Genomic DNA, 21,744 nt, shown 5'->3' on the forward strand with positions numbered 1-21,744 from the left:
GCCCTTGCGTCATCCCATGCTCAAGACACCTATGTCAAGAGTGGTTATGAGGAGTAAATGAGAATTAAGTCATAATAAATGCACCTTGCACCGTGCCTGGCACTTGGGAGATGCTGAATAAAGGGCCCTCAGAGCTGACTTATTTGGATACTTGATCAGATTGGAAAGGAAGGAACCCTTTTGCTTCTAGTGATTATAATTATGAGTTCCTCTGTCATACAGTTTCTGCTTTTTGTTTCTGGACTGGCTTTGTGCTGATTCCTTTATCCAGATGTTCCCTCCTTCTTTGTGCAAGAAGTATATAGCTCGGCCACATTGCTGTCACTGCCAGGAATGAAAAGCTAGTTTATTTTGCCATTATTTCCCATATGGAAGAGGCCATCTGACTTTTCACTTGCTTATTTGTTTGGGGTAACCAATACCAAATGGTGTTGTATCTCTGAGTTCATATCCATTAGATTCAACACACACAAGCAATGGCCATCACTAGTGGAAAAACTGTGGATATATTCATTTCCTAGAGCTGCCATTACAAAGCTCCACAGTTCTGGAGGCTAGAAGTCCAAAATCAAGGTGTTATCAGGCCTTTGCATCCTCTGAAGGCTCCAGGAAAGTATCCTTCCTTGCTTCTTGCCTGGCTTCTAGTCGTTGCCCACAGTGCTTGGCGTTCCTTGGCTTATAGCTACATGACTCCAACTTCTGCCTGTCTTCATGACTGGCTTCTCTATGTATGTGTCTGTGTCTCTGTTTTCTCTTCTCATGAGGACACCAGTCATGGATTCGGACCCACCCTAATCCAGTAGGACTTCATTTTAGCTCATTACATCTGCAAAGACCTTATTTCCAGATAAGATCACATTCTGAGGTCCCAGGTGGACATGAGTTTTTTGGGAGACACTGTTCAACCTAGTACTGGGGCATTACTGAATTAGTTTCCTCACGGTGCTGAGCATTTAGACTCATGTCCTCCCAGGCACTCATGCCAGTAAATGAATAAATACTACGTGTCTAGGGGACATATATCTGCAAGAGTCATGCACATGGTCTCTGGCCTTGGGACCAACTGCAGTCTTATTGGAAAGAAAGGATACCTATGGTTGAAAAGATGACCAAAGGTATCTTTGGTCATGCTCAGAGGAACTCCCCCTGCCCTTTCCCTTGGGAGGTGGGGTTGCCTCCAGGCAGGCATGCATCCTGGCTGCTGTATGCATGCACCTACCCTTCATCAGCACTGCATAGAGCACACACCCTCAGCCACTGCAAGGTGGGCCTTGAGTCTTGAGATGTCCAATCCCATCACATGCAACCCTTCTGTTGCAGCTGGACTCAAAAGACCCAGCAATTCCTTCCAGTGACCTTCAGAAATGATAGGCTTACTGGAATAGGTGACCATAGAGCCTTGGGAAGAGACAGCAAAATGACAGATCCAGGCTCATGGAGGTGGGAATGGGACAATTCTAGGACCCATAGGAGTTCTGGGGCCTTGGCTTGGGAGAAAGTGGGGGTTCTTACCTGTGTGTTCTGCCTGTATGTGCCAGGTACATCCACACACCTGCTATCTTCTCTTACCACCTGCTGTCTTGTTCTTTCCCTCCATTGGTGTCTTTCCCTCTTCCTCATAGTTTCTGCTTTTCTGGTGACTCACTTTCTTTATTGCTTGGCTACCTTATTGTTTATTCCACCTCCTGCCCTCTTATAAAGCATCTCACAGCTACAGCTCCTGCTGCCTACAGCCGCAGTTCAGACAGGGATCAGATTGGCCTCTATGGTGAGAGACTGGCCCCTCTCTGGATTCGTATCCATTGGCCAATTGCCTACTGAGGTGCAAACAGCTATGGCTGTTGGAGGGATGAGGAGGAGAGAGCCGAGGGGTGAAAGGCAACATCACTGCCTAAGGTTGCCTCTTCAGCAGGGCTATAGACAGGGCAGTTTCCTCTGTAGCCTCGGCAGACACCTTAACTAACCTCACCCAGCCCTCTACGGGTCATTAGAGAGTGCACACTGGGACTTGTTCCCCACTCCCCCATCATTCTGGCTTCTTTTATTTATTTTTATTTTTAGAAAACCTTTATTAGTAAAATGTAATGATATGCCTATATTTTGTCTCCACTAATTTTATTTTTAATTCTATTTATTTATTTAGGCAGTCCCCTATTTTTTAAATTTAAATTCAATTAATTAACATAAAATGTATTTTTAGTTTCAGAGGTAGAGTTCAGTGATTCATCAGTCTTATATAACACCCAGTGCTCATTACATCACATGCCCTCCTAAATGTCCATCACCCAGTTACTACATCCCCCCACACTCCTCCCCTCCAGCAATCCTCAGTTTGTTTCCTATGGTTAAGAGTCTTTTGTGGTTTGTCTCCCTCTCTGCTTTCATCTTGTTTTATTTTTCCCTCCCTTCCCCTATGATCCTCTGTTTTGTTTCTTAACTTTCACATATGAGTGAGATCATATGATAATTGTCTTTCTCTGACTGACTTATTTCACTTAGCATAATACCCTCTAGTTCCACCCACATCATTGCAAATAGCAAGATTTCTTTTTTTCTTTTTTTGATGGATGAGTAATATTCCATTGTGTGTGTGTATATATATATATATATATATATACCACATCTTCTTTATCCATTCATCTGTCGATGGACATCTGGGCTTTTTCCGTAGTTTGGCTATTGTGGACATTGCTGCTATAAACATTGGGGTGCAGGTGCCCTTCAGGTGACTACATTTATATCTTTGGGGTAAATACCTAGTAGTGCAATTGCTAGGTCATAGGGTAGCTCTATTTTCAACTTCTTGAGGACCCTCCATACTATTTTCCAGAGTGGCTGTACCAGCTCGCATTCCCACCAACAGTATAGGAGGGTTCCCCTTTCTCCGTATCCTCGCCAACATCTGTCGTTTCCTGACTTGTTAATTTTAGCCATTCTGACTAATGTGAGGTGGTATCTCATTGTTGTTTTGATTTGTATTTTCCTGATGAGAAGTGATGTTGAACATTTTTTCATGTGTCTGTAGGCCATTTGTATGTCTTCTTTGGAGAAATGTCTGTTCATGTCTTCTGCCTGTTTCTTGACTGGATTCTTTGTTCTTTGGGTGTGGAGTTTGATAAGTTCTTTATAGATTTTGGATACTAGCCCTTTATCTGATGCGTCATTTGCAAATATCTTCTCCCTTCTGTAGGTTGTCTTTTGGTTTTCTCGACTATTTCCTTTGCTGTGCAAAAGTTTTTTAACTTGATGGAGTCCCAATAGTTTATTTTTGCCTTTGTTTCCCTTGGCTTTGGAGATGTATCTTGCAAGAAGTCACAGAGTTTGCGGCCTGTGTTCTCCTCAAGGATTTTGATGGATTACTGTCTCACATTTACGTCTTTCATCCATTTTGAGTCTATTTTTTGTATGGTGTAAGGAAATGGTCCAGTTTCATTCTTCTGCAAGTGGCTGTCCAATTTTCCCAACACCATTTGTTGAAGAGTCTGTCTTTTTCCCATTGGATATTCTTTCCTGCCTTGTCAAAGATTAGTTGACCACAGAGGTGAAGGTCCATTTCTGGGTTCTCTATTCTGGCTTCTTTTAGAATTGCTTTTAACAGCTGTGCTTTGAAGTGATGCCTCCACATTCACCAAATGTGTTGTCAGGAACAGCTTTACCTAAAATCCATTTGTTTAGCTATTCTTGGATGTGGCTAAGGACAGGCTCAGTATTTGACTCAGTGACTCTTTATGAGGACAAGGACCCATGGGAGAAATTTCTCTCATGTCCTATTAATAAGAATTGCTGTACATTTTCTGAACAACTGGTTTAGGTATGTCTTTGAACATAATGTATCATACGACTCCCTGTGTTTCCCTCTGTAGTGCCCACTAGAAGGTCCTAACGTACTCTGCAGTAGGTTTACATAGCTTTATTATATGGGTTTTATGTACAACCTCTTCATCTTATTTTTTTTAATCTTTTTTCACCCTAAGTACATTGGTTATTTTCTGTTTGCCTATAATGTATATATTTTTATAAGAGAGATCAAATTTTTGAAATGAGGTGGAGTATAAGTACATTTTAAAATAAAAACTATGCAGTTGGTGAAGCTTTGGACTCTCAGTTTTGGCTCAGGTCATGATCTAAGTGTCGTGGGATCAAGCCCCACATTGTGCTCTGTGCTCAGAGCAGAGTCTGCTTGAAATTCTCTCTCCCTCTGTCCCTCCCATTCATTCTCTCTCTCTCTCAAATAAATAAATCTTTAAAAGATAAAATAGAAACTACTGATTGTAGTTTATGTGGCAAACATTAAGCAACAACTTTTGCCAGTCGCCTTGATGAAAACAAATTTCCTGCATTATTTATGTCTATATAGTAGAAATGGAATGGGTTTAAAAGGGAATGCAATCACTGAGAGCTGGAGTAGCTCCTGGAAGGATGTGGATAAAGTGAAGAACTTCTCAAGGGTCCTCATGAACCCATCACCCATCTGTCTCAGAGCATGGTCAAGCTGAGCCTGTGCAACTAAAGCAGGAGTATCATGCTTTTCGGAGAGCAGTCTTTATGGCTGGGGGCTCTTTATTCCTCACTGAGAGGGTCATTCACCAGTTTACACATATAAATTTTACAAAGCATAAAGAGAAAAACAGCACAGAAAATATGCCACAAGCACCATAGAAATGAGTAGAGTTTATGCTCTTGAAATTTTTATTTTAGAATTTCAGAAGTACAATGAATTATTTTTTAACAATATTCTGTTTGTTCGATATAAGCAATAAGTTATTAAAATGCCCAGTTATAAATAATGTATATATTTCTAGTATTAACTCAGAAATTGTAGGGATTTATTTCAGCTAGACATAACTCAGAGAAATTTCTCTGTCCTGGTCCTGTTCAAATAAATTTCTCCTTTTGGTCTTTTCCTTTAGGGAAATAAATTCTTGATTATCTGCTTCAAGTGATCTAATTTTTAAAAAATACCAGATAAAATACAACGTTCTTAGCTCATCTCACCCCATTACCCTTTGGAGAGAGCTCAGAGAAGGCAGGGTCACTCATTTGGACTTTTAACCAGACATGAGAAAGATGGGTTTGCTCGTGGAGGGATAGGCATAAAATGTGCCCTGAAGCCAAGTAGACTTTCTGAAAAATTTTGTCATTTGGGATTATCTTTACCCTGTCCACTTACTCTGAGAAATGCAAAGTTGAATGTCATTGTTATTTTCATTACAACATTATGAAGATTAGGTTATATGAAGCTTTTTTGCTTGCAGAACAAATCTCATGTTCTCATGAGAACCGAAGCAGATGTTGGGATGCAGAAGGAGCTCACGGATGATTATGGAATTAGGTCCATAATGCAGCAAAAATTCTGTCTCTCCTGAACATACCTAAATGTTAATTTTTTGCCCTTCTAGACTGTCATGTATCAAAAACCAAGAAGAGGAAATAGAATTCTGCTAGCTAAAATTAATTACAAAGACAAAAATATCAGAGTACCAGTATCTTTAGTTCAAGTATTTCTAACATGCTTTGTGTTTATTACCTTGCGCAGACCTATATAACTGAATGGTTTCATGCTCAGTGAAGCTCACAAAATTATAGTTTTGATTTAGTGACAGATGAGCCTGTTTGGCACTTTTTAAATCGTCAACTTCAAATAAGTATACTTTGTAATTTGAAAACAGACCCTTAAGAGTTCTTTCCCTGTCAAGTAATGTAACAGCTTCTTTTTATGTATGTCTATCTTCCCCAAAGGACGATATCAGGAAACTGGGCAAGCTGTTGATGCATGGCTCTTTCAACGTCTGGACAGTTCACAAGGATCGTTATAAAATGAAGGATTTTATCCGATTTAAGCCCAGCCGGAGGCAAATCTATCTATTTGAAAGGGGAATTGTGTTCTGTAAGATTCGAATGGAACCCAGTGACCAGGGCCTCGCTCCTCATTACAGATTTAAGAAATCTATGAAGGTAAAGGTTCCTGTTGCACTTGAGAAGCAGCATGGCCCTAGGGAGAGAAAAATCATTATCCTTATTTTACAGAGAAGGAAACTGAAGCTTAGAGAGGAGAGGTTAACTTGCCAAATGCCACACAACAGAACTAGACTCTGTACCCAGGCCTTTCTAACTCCAAAGTCAGCTTGTAATCAGTCACTGGACCGGGCCTGGGCCGGCATAGAGGTGCCTTTGTGCTAGGTAGAGAACAGGGACCATATGGCAGCTGTCCTGACAAATGAATTAGGAAAGTACCCTGCAGGCAGAGGGGTGAAAGATTTGGTGATTAGCGCATGGGCTGGATTTCATCTCCTACTTGTCCTTCTCAACCACACATCTTTGCATACTAGCGTTGGCAAAGACTCTGGAGGTCTAGAAACCCATGTCCACACCAAACATCATCTCTAGTCTGTGTAGGAATTATTTCATAGGTGGTGATAAGACCACCCCCACACCACCACACACACATACTGCACACACATTTGTGCTCTTGTGATTAAAGTTGTTAATTATTTATGGTAGCTTTTGTTATTTATGTTTCTTAATGAATACTAATTCAGTTACTATTATGTACAGATTTGTGAAATAGTTAGGTGTTAAAGGGGAGATGATCTCTTTGTTTAAAGGTTGAGGGCTCCAGCCCTACATATGGAAAGATGCAGTCTGTGTTGTCCCCTGAAAGAGAAAGGACAGATGACACTGTGCCACACTGTGCTTGTACTTTATGCTCCCTGGGACCATTAACAGGGGACAACAAAATACACGGAAAGAAGATGGAAGAAAAGACTTATCAAGGGTAGAAAGAACCAGAGTGGCTGACAGGGACAATTTTAAAATCAGAAAATGGTAGTACAGCAATTTTTCTTCTTTCTTTACAATAGTTGATGACACTTTCAATTTGCCATCTTGGAAGGGGGAGCAGCCGAAAGTTTGAAATTGCCAACCGAAATGGACTTGAGAAATACATCCTGCAGGTAAAGCTCACGTCTTCCCCGTGGGTGTCTGCTACTCTTTCCTCTGTTCCCATGACTTGGCAAGTGTTTTCCATCTCATTATTCTAGAGGTCACCCAGAGAATAAAAACCCTGTCCAGTTAATGCTCCAGGTGCTCTGATGCTCATAGTATCTTCTTATCTGCAACTTGCAGGCAGCTTCAAAAGAAATCAGAGATTGTTGGTTTTCAGAAATAAATAAATTACTGCTGGAACAACAAAACAATATCAAAGGTAAGGTTACTTGCTAACTTTAGTCCGGAGAGTTATACTGATTCCAAATTTGTGGTGGGTATGCACATTGGGGATATTGTTAAAGGAAATGGTTTGCCAGGAAAATAATCGTGGACCCCATTTTCATGGTACCTGGAAACACCTATGCTTGCTTTAAGTTGTGTTGGGGTTTTTTTTGTGGTTGTGTGTGGATGTGTCCCTTTCAAATGTTTTCCCCCACATACCTAAATGCCAAGATCAACTTTCTGAACCCCAAATCCCACCCCAAAAGCCACCCAAGATTATGTTAGTGGGGATTGAAGTGGCCAATACTACTTTAAGAAGCTGTACGGCTTTTTTCAAAGCTGAGATATAGTTAACGTGCCATAAAATGCACTCTCTTAAAGTGTGCAATTCCGTGGGTGTTCGTCTAGTTACAAGGTTGTGCAGCCATCACCAGAACATTTTCATCACCCTCCCCAACAAAAAAATCCAGTACCCATTAGCAGTCATTCCCCATCTTCTCCCTCCTCCCCTCTGCCCCTGGCAACCACTAATCTACCTTCTATCTGTATGGATTTTCTTATTCTGGACATTTTACAAAAATGGAATCATATAAAATATGGCACTTTCTGTCTAGTTTCTTTCACTCGGCATAATTTTTTCAGTGTTCATCCATGTTGTGGCATGTCTCAGTACTTCATTCCTTTCCATGGCCAAAATATAGTGCATTGTATGGATATAGCATATTTGTTTATCCATTCATAAGTTGTTGGAGATTTGGGTGGTTTCCATTTTGGGGGTATTGTGAATAATGCTACTATGGGAACTTGTGTACAAGTTTTTGTGTGAACCTCTGAAAAAATATGTATGTATATAAATAATTGCTGGGCCAAATGGTAAACCTATGTTAATTTTCTGAGGAACTTCCCAATTATTTTCTAAAGTACGAGCACCATTTCTTGTTCGCACTGGCAGTGTATAAGTATCCCATCTTCTCCCCTCCCTGACACTTGTGATTGTTGTCTCCTCCTCTTCCTCCTCCTCCTCCTTCTTCTTCTTCTTCCCACCCCAGTAGGTGTGAAATGGTAGCTCATTGTGCTTTTGATTTGCATTTCCCTAATGCTAGTGATATTGAGCATCTTTTCATGTGCTTATTGGCCATTTGTGTATTTCCTTTGAAGAGATGTCTATACAACTTCTTTACTCATTTTTTAATTAGGTTATTTGCCTTCTTATGGTTGTAAAAATTATTTATATATTCTGGGTACTAGATTCTTATAAAATATATGATTTACAAGTATTTTTTCCCATTCTGTGGACTGTCTTTTCATTTTCTTGATGATGTCTTTTGAAGCACAAAAGTTTTTAATTTTGATGAAGTCTAATTTATCTATTTTTTCTTTAGTTGCTTGTGTTTTGGTGTCATATCTAAGAAACCATTGCCTAATCCAAGATTTACACCTGTGCTCCCTTCTAAAAATTTAGTTTTAACTCTTTGATCCATTTTGAGTTAATTTTTGTATAAGGTGTGAATTAGGGATCTAAGTTTATTTTTCCACCTGGGTATATATAGCCTGTTGTTCCTGAACCATTTGTTAAAAAGACTATTCTATTCTCCACTGAATGGTCTTGGCACTTGTTAGGGACTCAAGTGCCATAACAATGTTTGTGTTCCCCTAAAATTCATGTTAGAACTTTACCCAATGGTATGAGAAAGTGAAGACTTTGGGAGGTAATTAGGAGTAGATGAAATTATAAGAGTTGAGCCATCATGAATAGGATTAATGCCCTTATAAGTGCCATGAGAGAACTTGCTTCCTCTGTCTACTCTCTGCTATGTGAGGATATAATGAGAAGTCATCAATCTGCAGCTCAGAAGAGGCTCTTCACCAGAACTCAACGATGCTGGCACTGTGATCTCAGACTTCCAAGCCTCCAGAACTGTGAGAAATAAATTTCTGTCGTATATAAGCTGCCCAGTCTGTGGTACTTTGTTACAGCAGCCTGAACTAAGACAGCACCCTTGTTGAAAATCAACTGGCCATAGATATAGAATTCTTGGTTGCCAGTCATTTTCTTTAAGCATTTTGAGTATGTCACGTACTGTTTTGTGGCCTCCATAGTTTCTGATAAGAAATTAACTATTAATCTTATTGAAAATGTCCTGGAGTGCCTGGGTGGCTCAGTCGGTTAAGTGTCTGACTCTTGATTTCCTCTCAGGTCATGATCTCAGGGTTGTGAGATCAATCCCTGCAGTGGGCTCTGTGCTGGGCATGGGGCCTGCTTGGGATTCTCTCTCCCTTTCCCTCTGCCCCTCCCCCCAGCATGTGTATACACACTCTCTTTCTAAAAAAATAGATAGATAGATAGATAGATAGATAGATAGATAGATAGATAGATAGATATAGATAGATCAGATATATATATGTAAAAATCAGAGATAAAATTTTTAAAAAATGTCTTGCATGTGACAAATTGCTTTTCTCTTGTTGCTTTCAGATTCTTTATGTTTTGACAGTTTGACTGATATGTCTAGGTGTAGACCTCTTTGAATTTATATTTGTTGGAGTTTGTAAATAGATCATTTGGATGTGGAGATTAGTGTTCTTCATCAAATTTAGGAAGTCTTCAGCCATTGATTTAAGTATTCTTTCAGCCCCTTTGTTTCTGTCTTCTTCTGGAATTCCCATTCTGTGTATGTCGGTATGCTCGATGGAGTCCTACACGTCTTTATGGCTCCGCAAATTCTTGTTCATTCTTTTTCTTTCTCTTCCTCAAACTGGTTAGTTTCAATTGACCTATATCTAAGTTTCCTCTCTTGTGCCTGCTCAAATTTGCCTTTGAGCCACTCTAGTTTATTATACTTTTCAACCCAGAATTTCTATTGGCCCTTTCAAATACATTTTCTATTTTCTCAATTTGATGAGAGCATGTTCTGATACTTTCCTTTAGTTCCTTTTTTATGGTTTCTTTTAATTCTTTGAACAGTTTTTTAATAGTTGATTTTAAAGTCTTGGTCTAAGAAGTCTAATTATCTTGGCTTCAGGGACAGTTTCTCTTGATTTTTTTTTTCTTTTTTCTATGTATGGGTCATGCTTTCTTGTTTCTTTACATGGCTTACAATATTTCTGTTGAAAACTGGACATTTAATAACATAATGTGGTGATTTTAGAAATCAGAGTCTCCTCCAACTCCAGTGGTTTTTGTTGGTATTATTTGTTGTTTTGTTATTGTTTGTTTGTTTGTTTAATAATTTTTACAGTCTTTGCCAGGAGCTCTGTGTGGATATTGGGGTGTACTTTCAACACACCTTCAACACACAGCCAAGCAGGTGACAATTCCGCCTTAGCCTTCACTTTCTGTTTGTGCAGAGCCCCGAGATATCTCCCCACCAGAGATGAGAGCATAAGGCCTTCACAGATTTGTCCTGAACATGCACACAGACTTGGGCATTTGTATATGGTCTTCTAGATTCTCAGGAATATTTGGGAGCTTTTCAAAGCCACTATGGACATCTCATTCCCAAGCTTTTCCTTTTAAACTTTCAATTAGCCTATTTTTGCCCCAGCTGTTATCCGGTGCCTCGGGCAGCCAAGAAGTTAAACAATTGCCTCTAGTAATTTTCTACAAATGCCCCTGAGGAAAAGGTTTTTCATGCTGTGCTAGGTGTGAATAGGTCTAATAAAGACAGACGTATAAGCAGGGTGTTCCAAGGAACCCCCAAACAAGTCAAATAATAACAGTTCTCTGGGAATGAGACTTTGAATGAACTCTAACCCTGTTCTGCCCCCTCCTATGGCTGCCAGACTGCTAATTTTCACCATGATCTCTGGCTGTTGATTTCCAAGGCTGCCATCAAGAAGGAGGGGTAGGTTGGGAACAGAGCAGCTAAAACACCACAAAGCTCACTGTTCATACTAAGATTCAGCCATTTCTCTTGAATAAATGTTCTCCTAGTTACTGTAAGCCTTTGTTTAATTTCTAGTGTTCTGAAAATATTGTTTCTGACTATTTTTGCCAGTTTTTTTCTGTTTTCATGGAGCAGAGAATTTTTTAAGGTTGTTTTTTTTTTTTTTCTGCACCGTTTTCTCAGGTATCACTTGCTATACTCCTTTTAATAATTAAGAATCATCTTTGAGTAGGCTTTGCCCTTTCACATTTGTTTTTTCAGTTGATCCTCATAGCAGCAGGGATATTTGGTAGGAAAATCTGCAAGCTACATCAGTTGAATTCAGATATTTCCTTCAGGTAATGTTGTGAGGGCTGAGAAATGCTAGTCTCACATGGAAAATCGATCTCCTATCATTTAAACTGACAATGATTTGTGTGTTTGGTAAGGTAAGTTATGTAAATATGAAAAGATAAACTTTGTCCTCAGAGACTTATCAGGAATGCAACCATTTCACATTCTTTCTGTGTCTTCTCTGACCATTAGTTGGACAGGAGGATGCAAGGGTGGGTATGCATGACAAGATGAGGAAAAAGATAAACTAAGACTGTGACTGGAAAACCATCACATCAGTTTTCTGTCACAACAACCGAGTGATGTAAGTTCCTTACTTAAACTATTGGCCTTTGCCAAGAAATAATAACTACATTGTATAGTTTATTTTAATTTATATAAAGGTAAGACAGGGAAAAACTATGATTTACTCTTGAACTATTAATACTGTGCTAAATATATGTTAAGGTAATTGACCATGAATGCTCTGGAGGCATATCACAGGAAGATGTAACAACCCCAGTAGAAAAAGTTACTTGTTTTCCCCAGAAGCAACATTCTTGTCACAAGATTGTTCTAGAAATCTTTACCATAGTTTCACAAAGGATGTTTTAGGGATAGCCTGCATTAGAATTACTTGAAGGGCTTGTTACAAATGTAGATACCTGGGTCCTATCCTAGAGCTGTGGAATTAGAGTAGTTAGAGTTAATGCCTTGGAATATGAATTTTAGCTTATTAAAGTTTCTGGACAGAGGCCTTAAACGATTTTTTTTTAAAGATTTTGTTTATTTGAGAGAGAGAAAGAGAGCAAGAGAGAGCAGGAGGAGGAGCAGAAGGAAAGGGATAAGCAGACTCTGCACTGGGCACAGAGCCCGATGCAGGGCGCAGTCCCAGGACCCTGAGATCATGACCTGAGCCGAAACCAAGCATCGGATGCTTAACCAACTAAGCCACCCAGGCACCCCAAACTATAATTTTTAAAACAATTTTACTGATGTGTAATTAACATAGTAAAGTGCACATATTTAAAGTATGCAATTTGATGTTTTGATACATGTATACACCTGTGAAACCGTCACCACAATCAAGATAATGAACACATCTATTGCCCCCAAAAGTTTCCAAATTCTCCTTTGTATTCCCTTTCTCCCGCCCTTCCCTTATCCCCCACTGCTTCCCAGGTGGTCACTGATCTTCTTTCTGTCACTATAGATAATTTGAATTTTCTATCATTCCATAAAGAGAATCATACAGCATGTACTTTGTTTGGTCTGGTTTCTCTCACTCAGCATAATTATTTTGAGATTAATTCATGTTGCTTTGTGTAACAATAGCACATTCCTTTTAAGTGAGGTATAGTATTCCATTGTTTGAATATATCCCAATTTCTGTATCCTTTTACCTGTTAATGAATATTTCCACTTTCCTGGATTATTTTATTATGTTATGTTAGTCACCATACAGTACATCATTAGTTTTTGAGGTAGTGTTCCATGATTCATTGTTTGTGCATAACACCCAGCGCTCCATGCAGTACGTGCCCTCTTGAATACCCATCACTGGGCTAACCCATCCCCCCTCTCCCATCCCCCCTGGAACCCTCAGTTTGTTTCAAAGAGTTCATAGTCTCTCATGGTTCGCCTCCCCCTCTGATTCCCCCCCTTCATTTTTCCCCTCCTTCTGCTGATGTCCTCAATGCTATTCCTTATGTTCCACAAATTAGTGAAACCATATGATAATTGACTTTCTCTGTTAGTCTTGGGCTATTTTGAATAATGCTGCTATTAACGTTCAAGTATAAGTGTTCTTGTGGACATGTGTTTTTGTTTCTCTTGGGTAATCACCGAAGAGTGTAATGGTTAGGCCATATGGCAGGTACATGTTTACCTTTTTAAGAAATTGCTATTTTCCAAATTGGTAATATCATTTTTATTTCCACAGCAGCGCATGGGAGTTTCACTTGGCTCCACATTCCTCACCCAAACTTGATGTCAGTCTTTTACTTTTAAGCCAGCCTTATAATAGTTGTGGAATAGTATGTTATTGAGGTTTTAATTCGCTTTTTCCTAGTGACTAATGGTTAAGCATCTTTTCATGTGCTTCTTTGCTGTCCATATATCTTTTGTCGGTGAAGTGTCCATTCAAATTTTTTGCTCATTGTTTTCTTTTTTTTTTTTTTGATGTAGTGTTCCATGATTCATTGTTTGTTCATAACACCCAGTGCTCCATGCAGAATGTGCCCTCTTTAATACCCATCACCAGGCTAACCCATCCCCCTACCCTCCTCCCCTCTAGAACCCTCAGTTTGTTTTTCAGAGTCCATCATCTCTCATGGTTCGTCTCCCCCTCTGACTTACTCCCCTTCATTCTTCCTCTCCTGCTATCTTCTTCTTTTTCTTTTTTCTTAAAATATGTTGCATTATTTGTTTCAGAAGTACAGATCTGTGATTCAACAGTCTTGCACAATTCACAGCGCTCACCATAGCACATACCCTCCCCAATGTCTATCACCCAGCCACCCCATCCCTCCCACTCCCAACCACTCCAGTAACACTCAGTTTGTTCCTGAGATTAAGAATTCCTCATATCAGTGAGGTAATATGATACATGTCTTTCTCTGATTGACTTATTTCACTAAGCATAACACCCTCCAGTTCCATCCACGTCATTGCAAATGGCAAGATCTCATTCCTTTTGATGGCTGCATAATATTCCATTGTGTATATATACCACATCTTCTTTATCCATTCATCTGTCGATGGACATCTTGGCTCTTTCCACAGTTTGGCTATTGTGGACATTGCTGCTATAAACATTGGGGTGCACATACCCCTTCGGGTCCCTACATTTATATCTTTGGGGTAAATACCCAGTAGTGCAATTGCTGGATCAAATGATAGCTCTAATTTCAACTGTTTGAGGAACCTCCATACTGTTTTCCGGAGTGGTTGCACCAGCTTGCATTCCCACCAACAGTGTAGGAGGGTTCCCCTTTCTCCACATCCCCACTAACATCTGTTGTTCCCTGACTTGTTAATTTTAGCCATTCTGACTGGTGTGAGGTGGTATCTCATTGAGGTTTTGATTTGGATTTCCCTGATGCCAAGCGATGTTGAGCACTTTTTCATGTGCCTGTTGGCCATTTGGATGTCTTCTTTGGAATAATGTCTGTTCATGTCTTCTGCCCATTTCTTGATTGGATTATTTGTTCTTTGGGTGTTGAGTTTGATAAGTTCTTTATAGATTTTGGATAGTAGCCCTTTATCTGATATGTCATTTGCAAATATTTTCTCCCATTCTGTCGGTTGTCTTTTGGTTTTGTGGACTGTTTCTTTTGCTGTGCAAAACCTTTTTATCTTGATGAAATCCCAATAGTTCATTTTTGCCCTGGCTTCCCGTGCCTTTGGTGATGTTTCTAGGAAGAAGTTGCTGCGGCTGAGGTCGAAGAGGTTGCTACCTGTGTTCTCCTTTAGGATTTTGATGGACTCCTGTCTCACGTTTAGGTCTTTCAACCATTTGGAGTCTATTTTTGTGTGTGGTGTAAGGAAATGGTCCAGTTTCATTCTTCTGCATCTGGCTGTCCAATTTTCCCATCACCATTTTTTGAAGAGACTGTCTTTTTTCCATTGGACATTCTTTCCTGCTTTGTCAAAGATAAGTTGACCATAGAGTTGAGGGTCCATTTCTGGGCTCTCGATTCTGTTCCATTGATCTATATGTCTGTTTTTGTGCCAGTACCATACTGTCTTGACGATGACAGCTTTGTAATAGAGCTGGAAGTCTGGAATTGTGATGCCGCCAGCTTTGCTTTTCTTTTTCAATATTCCTCTGGCTATTCGGGGTCTCTTCTGGTTCCATACAAATTTCAGGATTATTTGTTCCATTTCTTTGAAAAAAGTGGATGGTATTTTGATGGGGATTGCATTGAATGTGTAGATTGCTCTACGTAGCATTGACATCTTCACAATGTTGGTTCTCCCAATCCATGAGAATGGAACGTTTTTCCATTTCTTTGTGTCTTCTTCAATTTCTTTCCTAGGTATTTTACAGTTTTCTGAGTACAAATCCTTTGCCCCTTTGGTTAAATTTATTCCTAGGTATCTTATGGTTTTGGGTGCAATTGTGAATGGGATCGACTCCTTGATTTGTCTCTCTTCTGTCTTGTTGTTGGTGTATAGGAATGCCACTGATTTCTGTGCATTGATTTTATAGCCTGCTACTTGACTGAATTCCTGTATGAGTTCTAGCAGTTTTGGGGTGGAGTCTTTTGGGTTTTCCACATAAAGTATCATATCATCTGCAAAGAATGAGAGTTTGACTTCCTCTTTGCCAATTTGGATGCCTTTGATTTCTTTTTGTTGTCTGATTGCTGTGGCTAGGACTTCTAATACTATGTTGAATAGCAGTGGTGAGAGTGGACATCCCTGCCGCGTTCCTGACCTTAGGGGAAAAGCTCTCAGCTTTTCCCCACTGAGAATGATATTCACTGTAGGTTATTCGTAAATGGCTTTTATGATATTGAGGTATGTACCCTCTATCCCTATACTCTGAAGAGTTTTGATCAAGAAAGGATGCTGTACTTTGTCAAATGCTTTTTCTGCATCTATTGAGAGGATCATATGATTCTTGTTCTTTCTTTTGTTAATGTATTGTATCACGTTGATTGATTTGCGGATGTTGAACCAGCCTTGCAGCCCAGGGATAAATCCCACTTGGTCGTGGTGAATAATCCTTTTAATGTACTGTTGGATCCTATTGGCTAGTATTTTGGTGAGAATTTTTGCATCCATGTTCATCAAGGATATTGGTCTGTAATTCTCCTTTTTGATGGGGTCTTTGTCTGGTTTTGGGATCAAGGTAATGCTGGCCTCATAAAATGAATTTGGAAGTTTTCCTTCCATTTCTATTTTTTGGAACAGTTTCAGGAGAATAGGTATTAATTCTTCTTGAAATGTCTGATAGAATTCCCCTGGGAAGCCATCTGGCCCTGGGCTTTTGTTTGTTGGGAGATTTTTGATGACTGCTTCAATTTCCTTAGTGGTTATAGGTCTGTTCAGGTTTTTTATTTCTTCCTGGTTCAATTTTGGTAGTTGATACATCTCTAGGAATGCATCCATTTCTTCCAGGTTATCTAATTTGCTGGCATAGAGTTGCTCATAATATGTTCTTATGATTGTTTGTATTTCTTTGGTGTTGGTTGTGATCTCTCCTCTTTCATTCATGATTTTGTTGATTTGGGTCATTTCTCTTTTCTTTTTGATCAGTCTGGCCAGGGGTTTATCAATCTTGTTAATTCTTTCAAAGAACCAGCTCCTAGTTTCGTTGATCTGTTCTACTGTTCTTTTGGTTTCTAGTTCATTGATTTCTGCTCTGATCTTTATTATTTCTCTTTTCCTGCTGGGTTTAGGCTTTATTTGCTGTTCTTTCTCCAGCTACTTTAGGTGTAGGGTTAGGTTGTGTATTTGAGACCTTTCTTGTTTCTTGAGAAAGGCTTGTATTGCTATATGCTTTCCTCTCAGGACTGCCTTTGCTGTATCTCAAAGATTTTGGACAGTTGTGTTTTCATTTTCATTGGTTTCCATGAATTTTTAAAATTCTTCTTTAATTTCCTGGTTGACCCATTCATTCTTTAGTAGGATGCTCTTTAGCCTCCACGTATTTGAGTTCTTTCCGACTTTCCTCTTGTGATTGAGTTCTAGTTTCAAAGCACTGTGGTCTGAAAATATGCAGGGAATGATCCCAATCTTTTGGTACCGGTTGAGATCTGATTTGTGACCTAGGATGTGATCAATTCTGGAGAATGTTCCATGGGCACTAGAGAAGAATGTGTATTCTGTTGCTTTGGGATGGAATGTTCTGAATATATCTGTGAAGTCCATTTGGTCCAGTGTGTCATTTAAAGTCTTTATTTCCTTGTTGATCTTTTGCTTAGATGATCTGTCCATTTCAGTCAAGGGGGTGTTAAAGTCCCCCACTATTATTGTATTGTTGTCAATGTGTTTCTTTGCTTTTGTTATTTATTGCCTTATATAATTGGCTGCTCCCATGTTAGGGGCATAGATATTTACAATGGTTAGATCTTCTTGTTGGATAGACCCTTTAAGTAGGATATAGTGTCCTTCCTCATCTCTTATTACAGTCTTTGTTTTAAAATCTAATTTGTCTGACATAAGGATTGCCACCCCAGCTTTCTTTTGGGTCCATTAGCATGGTAAATGGTTTTCCACCCCCTCACTTTCAATCTGGGGGTGTCTTTGGGTCTAAAATGAGTCTCTTGCAGACAGCATATTGATGGGTCTTGTTTTTTAATCCAATCTGATAGCCTGTGTCTTTTGATTGGGGCATTGAGCCCATTTACATTCAGGGTAACTATTGAAAGGTATGAATTTAGTGCCATTGTATTGCCTGTAAGGTGACTGTTACTGTATGTTGTCTGTGTTCCTTTCTGATCTTTGCTGCTTTTAGGCTCTCTCTTTGCTTAGAGGACCCCTTTCAATATTTCTTGGAGGGCTGGTTTCGTGTTTGCAAATTCCTTTAGTTTTTGTTTGTTCTGGAAGCTTTTTATCTCTCCTTCTATTTTCAATGACAGCCTAGCTGGATATAGTATTCTTGGCTGTATATTTTTCTCGTTTAGTGCTCTGAAGATATCTTGCCAGTCCTTTCTGGCCTGCCAGGTCTCTGTGGATAGGTCTGTTGCCAATCTAATATTTTTACCATTGTAGGTTACATATCTCTTCTCCCGAGCTGCTTTCAGGATTTTCTCTTTGTCTCTGAGACTCGTAAGTTTTACTATTAGATGTCGGGATGTTGACCTATTATTATTGATTTTGAGAGGGGTTCTCTGTGCCTCCTGGATTTTGATGCCTGTTTCCTTCCTCACATTAGGGAAGTTCTCTGCTATTATTTGCTCCAATATACCTTCTGCCCCTCTCTCTCTTTCTTCTTCTTCTGGGATCCCAATTATTCTAATGTTGTTTCGTCTTATCGTATCACTTATGTCTCGAATTCTGCCCTCGTGATCCTGTAGTTGTTTCTCCCTCTTTTTCTCAGCCTCTTTGTTTTCCATCATTTGGTCTTCTATATCACTAATTCTCTCTTCTGCCTCATGTATCCTAGCAGTTAGTGCCCCCATTTTTGATTGCACCTCATCAATATCCTTTTTGATTTCGACTTGGTTAGATTTTAGTTCTTTTATTTCTCCAGAAAGGGTTTCTCTAATAACTTCCACGCTTTTTTCAAGCCCAGCTAGTATCTTTAAAGTCATGATTCTGAACTCTAGGTCCGACATTGTACTAATGTCCGTATTGAGTAGGTCCCTGGCTGACGGTACTACCTCTTGTTCTTTTTGCTGAGGTGATTTTTCTCGTCTTGTCATTTTGTCCAGAGGAGAATAGATGAATGAGAGAACAAAATGCTAACAGGTTTACAACGTCCCCAGCAAATATACTGTATAGAAATCAGAAAAGACCTGAAATCAGGGGAAAAGAAAGGGAAAGAAAGAAAAAAGAAAGAGAAAAAAAAAAGAAAAAAAGATAAAAACAAAAACAGAACAATACAAAAAAACAGAATATGATCAAATATGATCAGGCTAGTGCATAGATCAGTGCCACACACTAGATTTTGGTCTGTTAGAAAAAAGTGCCTCCTAAAATCTTAAAGGAAGAAAGACATATATGTACAAAATAAGGGTTGATACAATGAAGGGATGGAAGATGAGTGTAAAGATGAAAATTATAAAAGATTTTATAAAAGGACTTGATAAGAAGTTGTTTGGAAAAAGAAAGAAGAAGATTTAAGAAAAAAAAAAGAAAAAAGGGAGAGAATGTGATCAGGCAGGAGACTAGAACAGAGCTATACACTAGTGATTTAGGGTATATTTTGATTTGTAGAAGAAACTGTATCTCAAAATCTTAAAGAGAGAACAACTTATATATATATGCCAAAAATAAGGGTAACTATTATGAAGGGATAAAATATGACTCTAAAAATGAAAAATAAAAAATGTTTTTTTTTTAAAAGAGATTGATAAGATGTTGGTTGAAAAAGGGAAAAAGAAAAATAAAAAAAAAACAGTTAACAAAAATTAACTTTGATGAACTAATGAATCATGGTCAAAAAAGCCATGAATTCTATGTGCAGTATTCCCCTAGCGCTGGAGTTCTCCCGTTCTCCTTGATCGGTAAACTTGGTCTTGGCTTGCTGGCTGTTCGTGCTGATCTTCTGGGGGAGGGGCCTGTTGCCGTGGTTTCCAAATGTCTTTGCCGGAGGCTGAATTGCCCCGCCCTTGTCGGTCCAGGCTAAGCAAGCTGCTCGGGTTTGCTCTCAGGAGCTTTTGTTCCCTGCAAGCTCTCGGTACAGACTTGGAGGACCAGGGCGAAAATGGTGGCCTCCCAATCTCCACCCGGAGGAGCTGAGAACTCGGGGCCCCGCTCCTCAGTGCGCCCCCAGAGAAAAGCAGTCACTCCCGTGTCCCCGGTCTCCGGCCGCACTCGGTGCTCACCCGGCCTGTGACCGAGCGTTGCTATCTCTGGCACCTGACCCCGTGTGGAGTCTCCAAACCCAGCAGATCCCTGCGGTGCGTTCCCGCGCCGCTCCTCCCCAGAAAGGAAGGGGAGTCTCCCCAGATCTGCCGCCTGTTGGGTCCCTGCTGCAGGAGCAGTGGCCCGACTGGGCCGTGGATCACAGTTTATGGCCACCCCGAGCTGAGAGCCCGCGCCTCGGCTCCGTCTCTGCAGCCGGCTTCCCCGCTCCGATACCTGGGAGCTCTGGCGCACTCAGGCACCCCCGGTCTTTCTGTGACCCCAAGGGTCCTGAGACCACACTGTCCCGGGAGGATTCCACCCCCTGCTTAGCCACTGCAGCGACGTCCCTCAGCGGAGCCGACTTCTAACCGTTCTGATTTTGTGCTCCGCGGCTCTATCACTTGCCAGAAGCGGCCGGCGGAGGCCCCTCCCCCGCCGTCTATCCTCCCGAATATCGCCTCGGATTCACTTCTCCGCACGTCCTACCTTCCAGAAAGTGGTCGCTTTTCTGTTCAGAGTGTTGTTACTCTTATCTTCGATCTCCTGTTGAGTTCCTAGGTGTTCAGAATGGTTTGATCCCTGTCTAGCTGAATTCCTGAGACCAGACGAAATCTAGGTCTCCTACTCCTCCGCCATCTTGCTCCGCCCCAGCCTGCTCATTGTTTTATTATTAAGTTTTGAGAGGTTTATTTTTATATACCCTAGATAAAAATCCTTTGTTAGGTTTATGCTTTGCAAATATTTTCTTTCAGTGTATGGCTTATCTTTTCATACTCTTAAGAGTATCTATTGGGGGAGCCATGCTGGCTCAGTCTCAGTGTCTTTCAGGATTGGTGAGTTCAAGCCCCATGTTGGGCATGGAGCCTACTTAATTTTTTTTAAAAAAGAGTGTCTTGAAAAACAGAAGATTTCAATTTTGATGAAATCCAAATTTTAAAAAAATTATGGATTATATTTTTGGTGTGTGCCTAAGAAATCTTTGTCTAAAGTCACAAAGATTTTCTCTATAGTTTTACAGTTAGGTCTCTAATCCATTTTGAGATTTTTGTTTGCTTATTTTGGTATATGGTGTGAAATGTGGATCAAAGTTCAGTTTTTTGTTTATTAGTGTCCTGTTATTCCATTACCATTTCTCCAATTGACTATTTATATAAATGCATCAATTTCTGGATGCTCTATTCTGTTCCATTGATCTGTCTATCCTGACATCAATACCTTACTATCTTGATTACTGTAGCTTTATAATAAGCCTTAAAATCAAATCCTTCAACTTTGCTCTTCCTTTTTAAAAATTTTTTTATTTAAATTCCAGTTAGTTAACATACAGTGTAATATTAGTTTCAGGTGTACAATCTAGTGATTCAACACTTACATGCAACAGCTGGTGCTCATCACCACAAGTGCACTCCTTAATCCCCATCACCTATTTAACCCATTTCCCCCCACTTCCCCTTTGGTAACCATCACTTTGTTCTCCGTAGTTAAGAGTCTGTTTCTTCGTTTGCCCCGCCCCCCCTTTTTCCTCTTTGCTCATTTGTTTTGTTTCTTAAATTCCACATATGAATGAAATTCCATATATGAGTGAAATTATATGACAAATTATATTTATCTTTCTCTGATTAACTTATTTCCCTTAGCATTATACTCTCTAGCTCCATCCATGTCCTTGCAACTGGCAAGATTTTATTCTTTTTTATGGCTGAGTAATATTCCATTGTGTATATATACTGCCTCCTCTTTATCCATTCATCAGTTGATGGACATTTGGGCTCTCTCCATAGTTTGACTATTGTTGATAATGTTGCTGTAAACA

At 39.8% G+C, this 21,744-nt stretch overlaps 1 protein-coding gene across 2 annotated transcripts in view; it reads left to right on the forward strand.

Annotated features, from left to right (window-relative positions):
• The window catches only part of MCF2L2 (MCF.2 cell line derived transforming sequence-like 2), a 254,266-nt gene that overhangs the window by 208,204 nt on the left and 24,318 nt on the right, over positions 1 to 21,744 (forward strand). For both annotated transcript variants that reach the window (XM_088025244.1, XM_028100844.2), the window contains exons 23-25: positions 5,740 to 5,955; positions 6,861 to 6,953; positions 7,126 to 7,204. In XM_088025244.1, the coding sequence (XP_087881370.1) occupies positions 5,740 to 5,955; positions 6,861 to 6,953; positions 7,126 to 7,204 (388 nt within the window). The remainder of the gene's footprint in view (positions 1 to 5,739; positions 5,956 to 6,860; positions 6,954 to 7,125; positions 7,205 to 21,744) is intronic.

Source organism: Eumetopias jubatus, unplaced genomic scaffold, assembly GCF_037043125.1.
Source record: "Eumetopias jubatus isolate StellerSeaLion01/CBP00866 unplaced genomic scaffold, mEumJub1_p1.0 scaffold_1, whole genome shotgun sequence".
Lineage (NCBI taxonomy): Eukaryota > Metazoa > Chordata > Mammalia > Carnivora > Otariidae > Eumetopias > Eumetopias jubatus.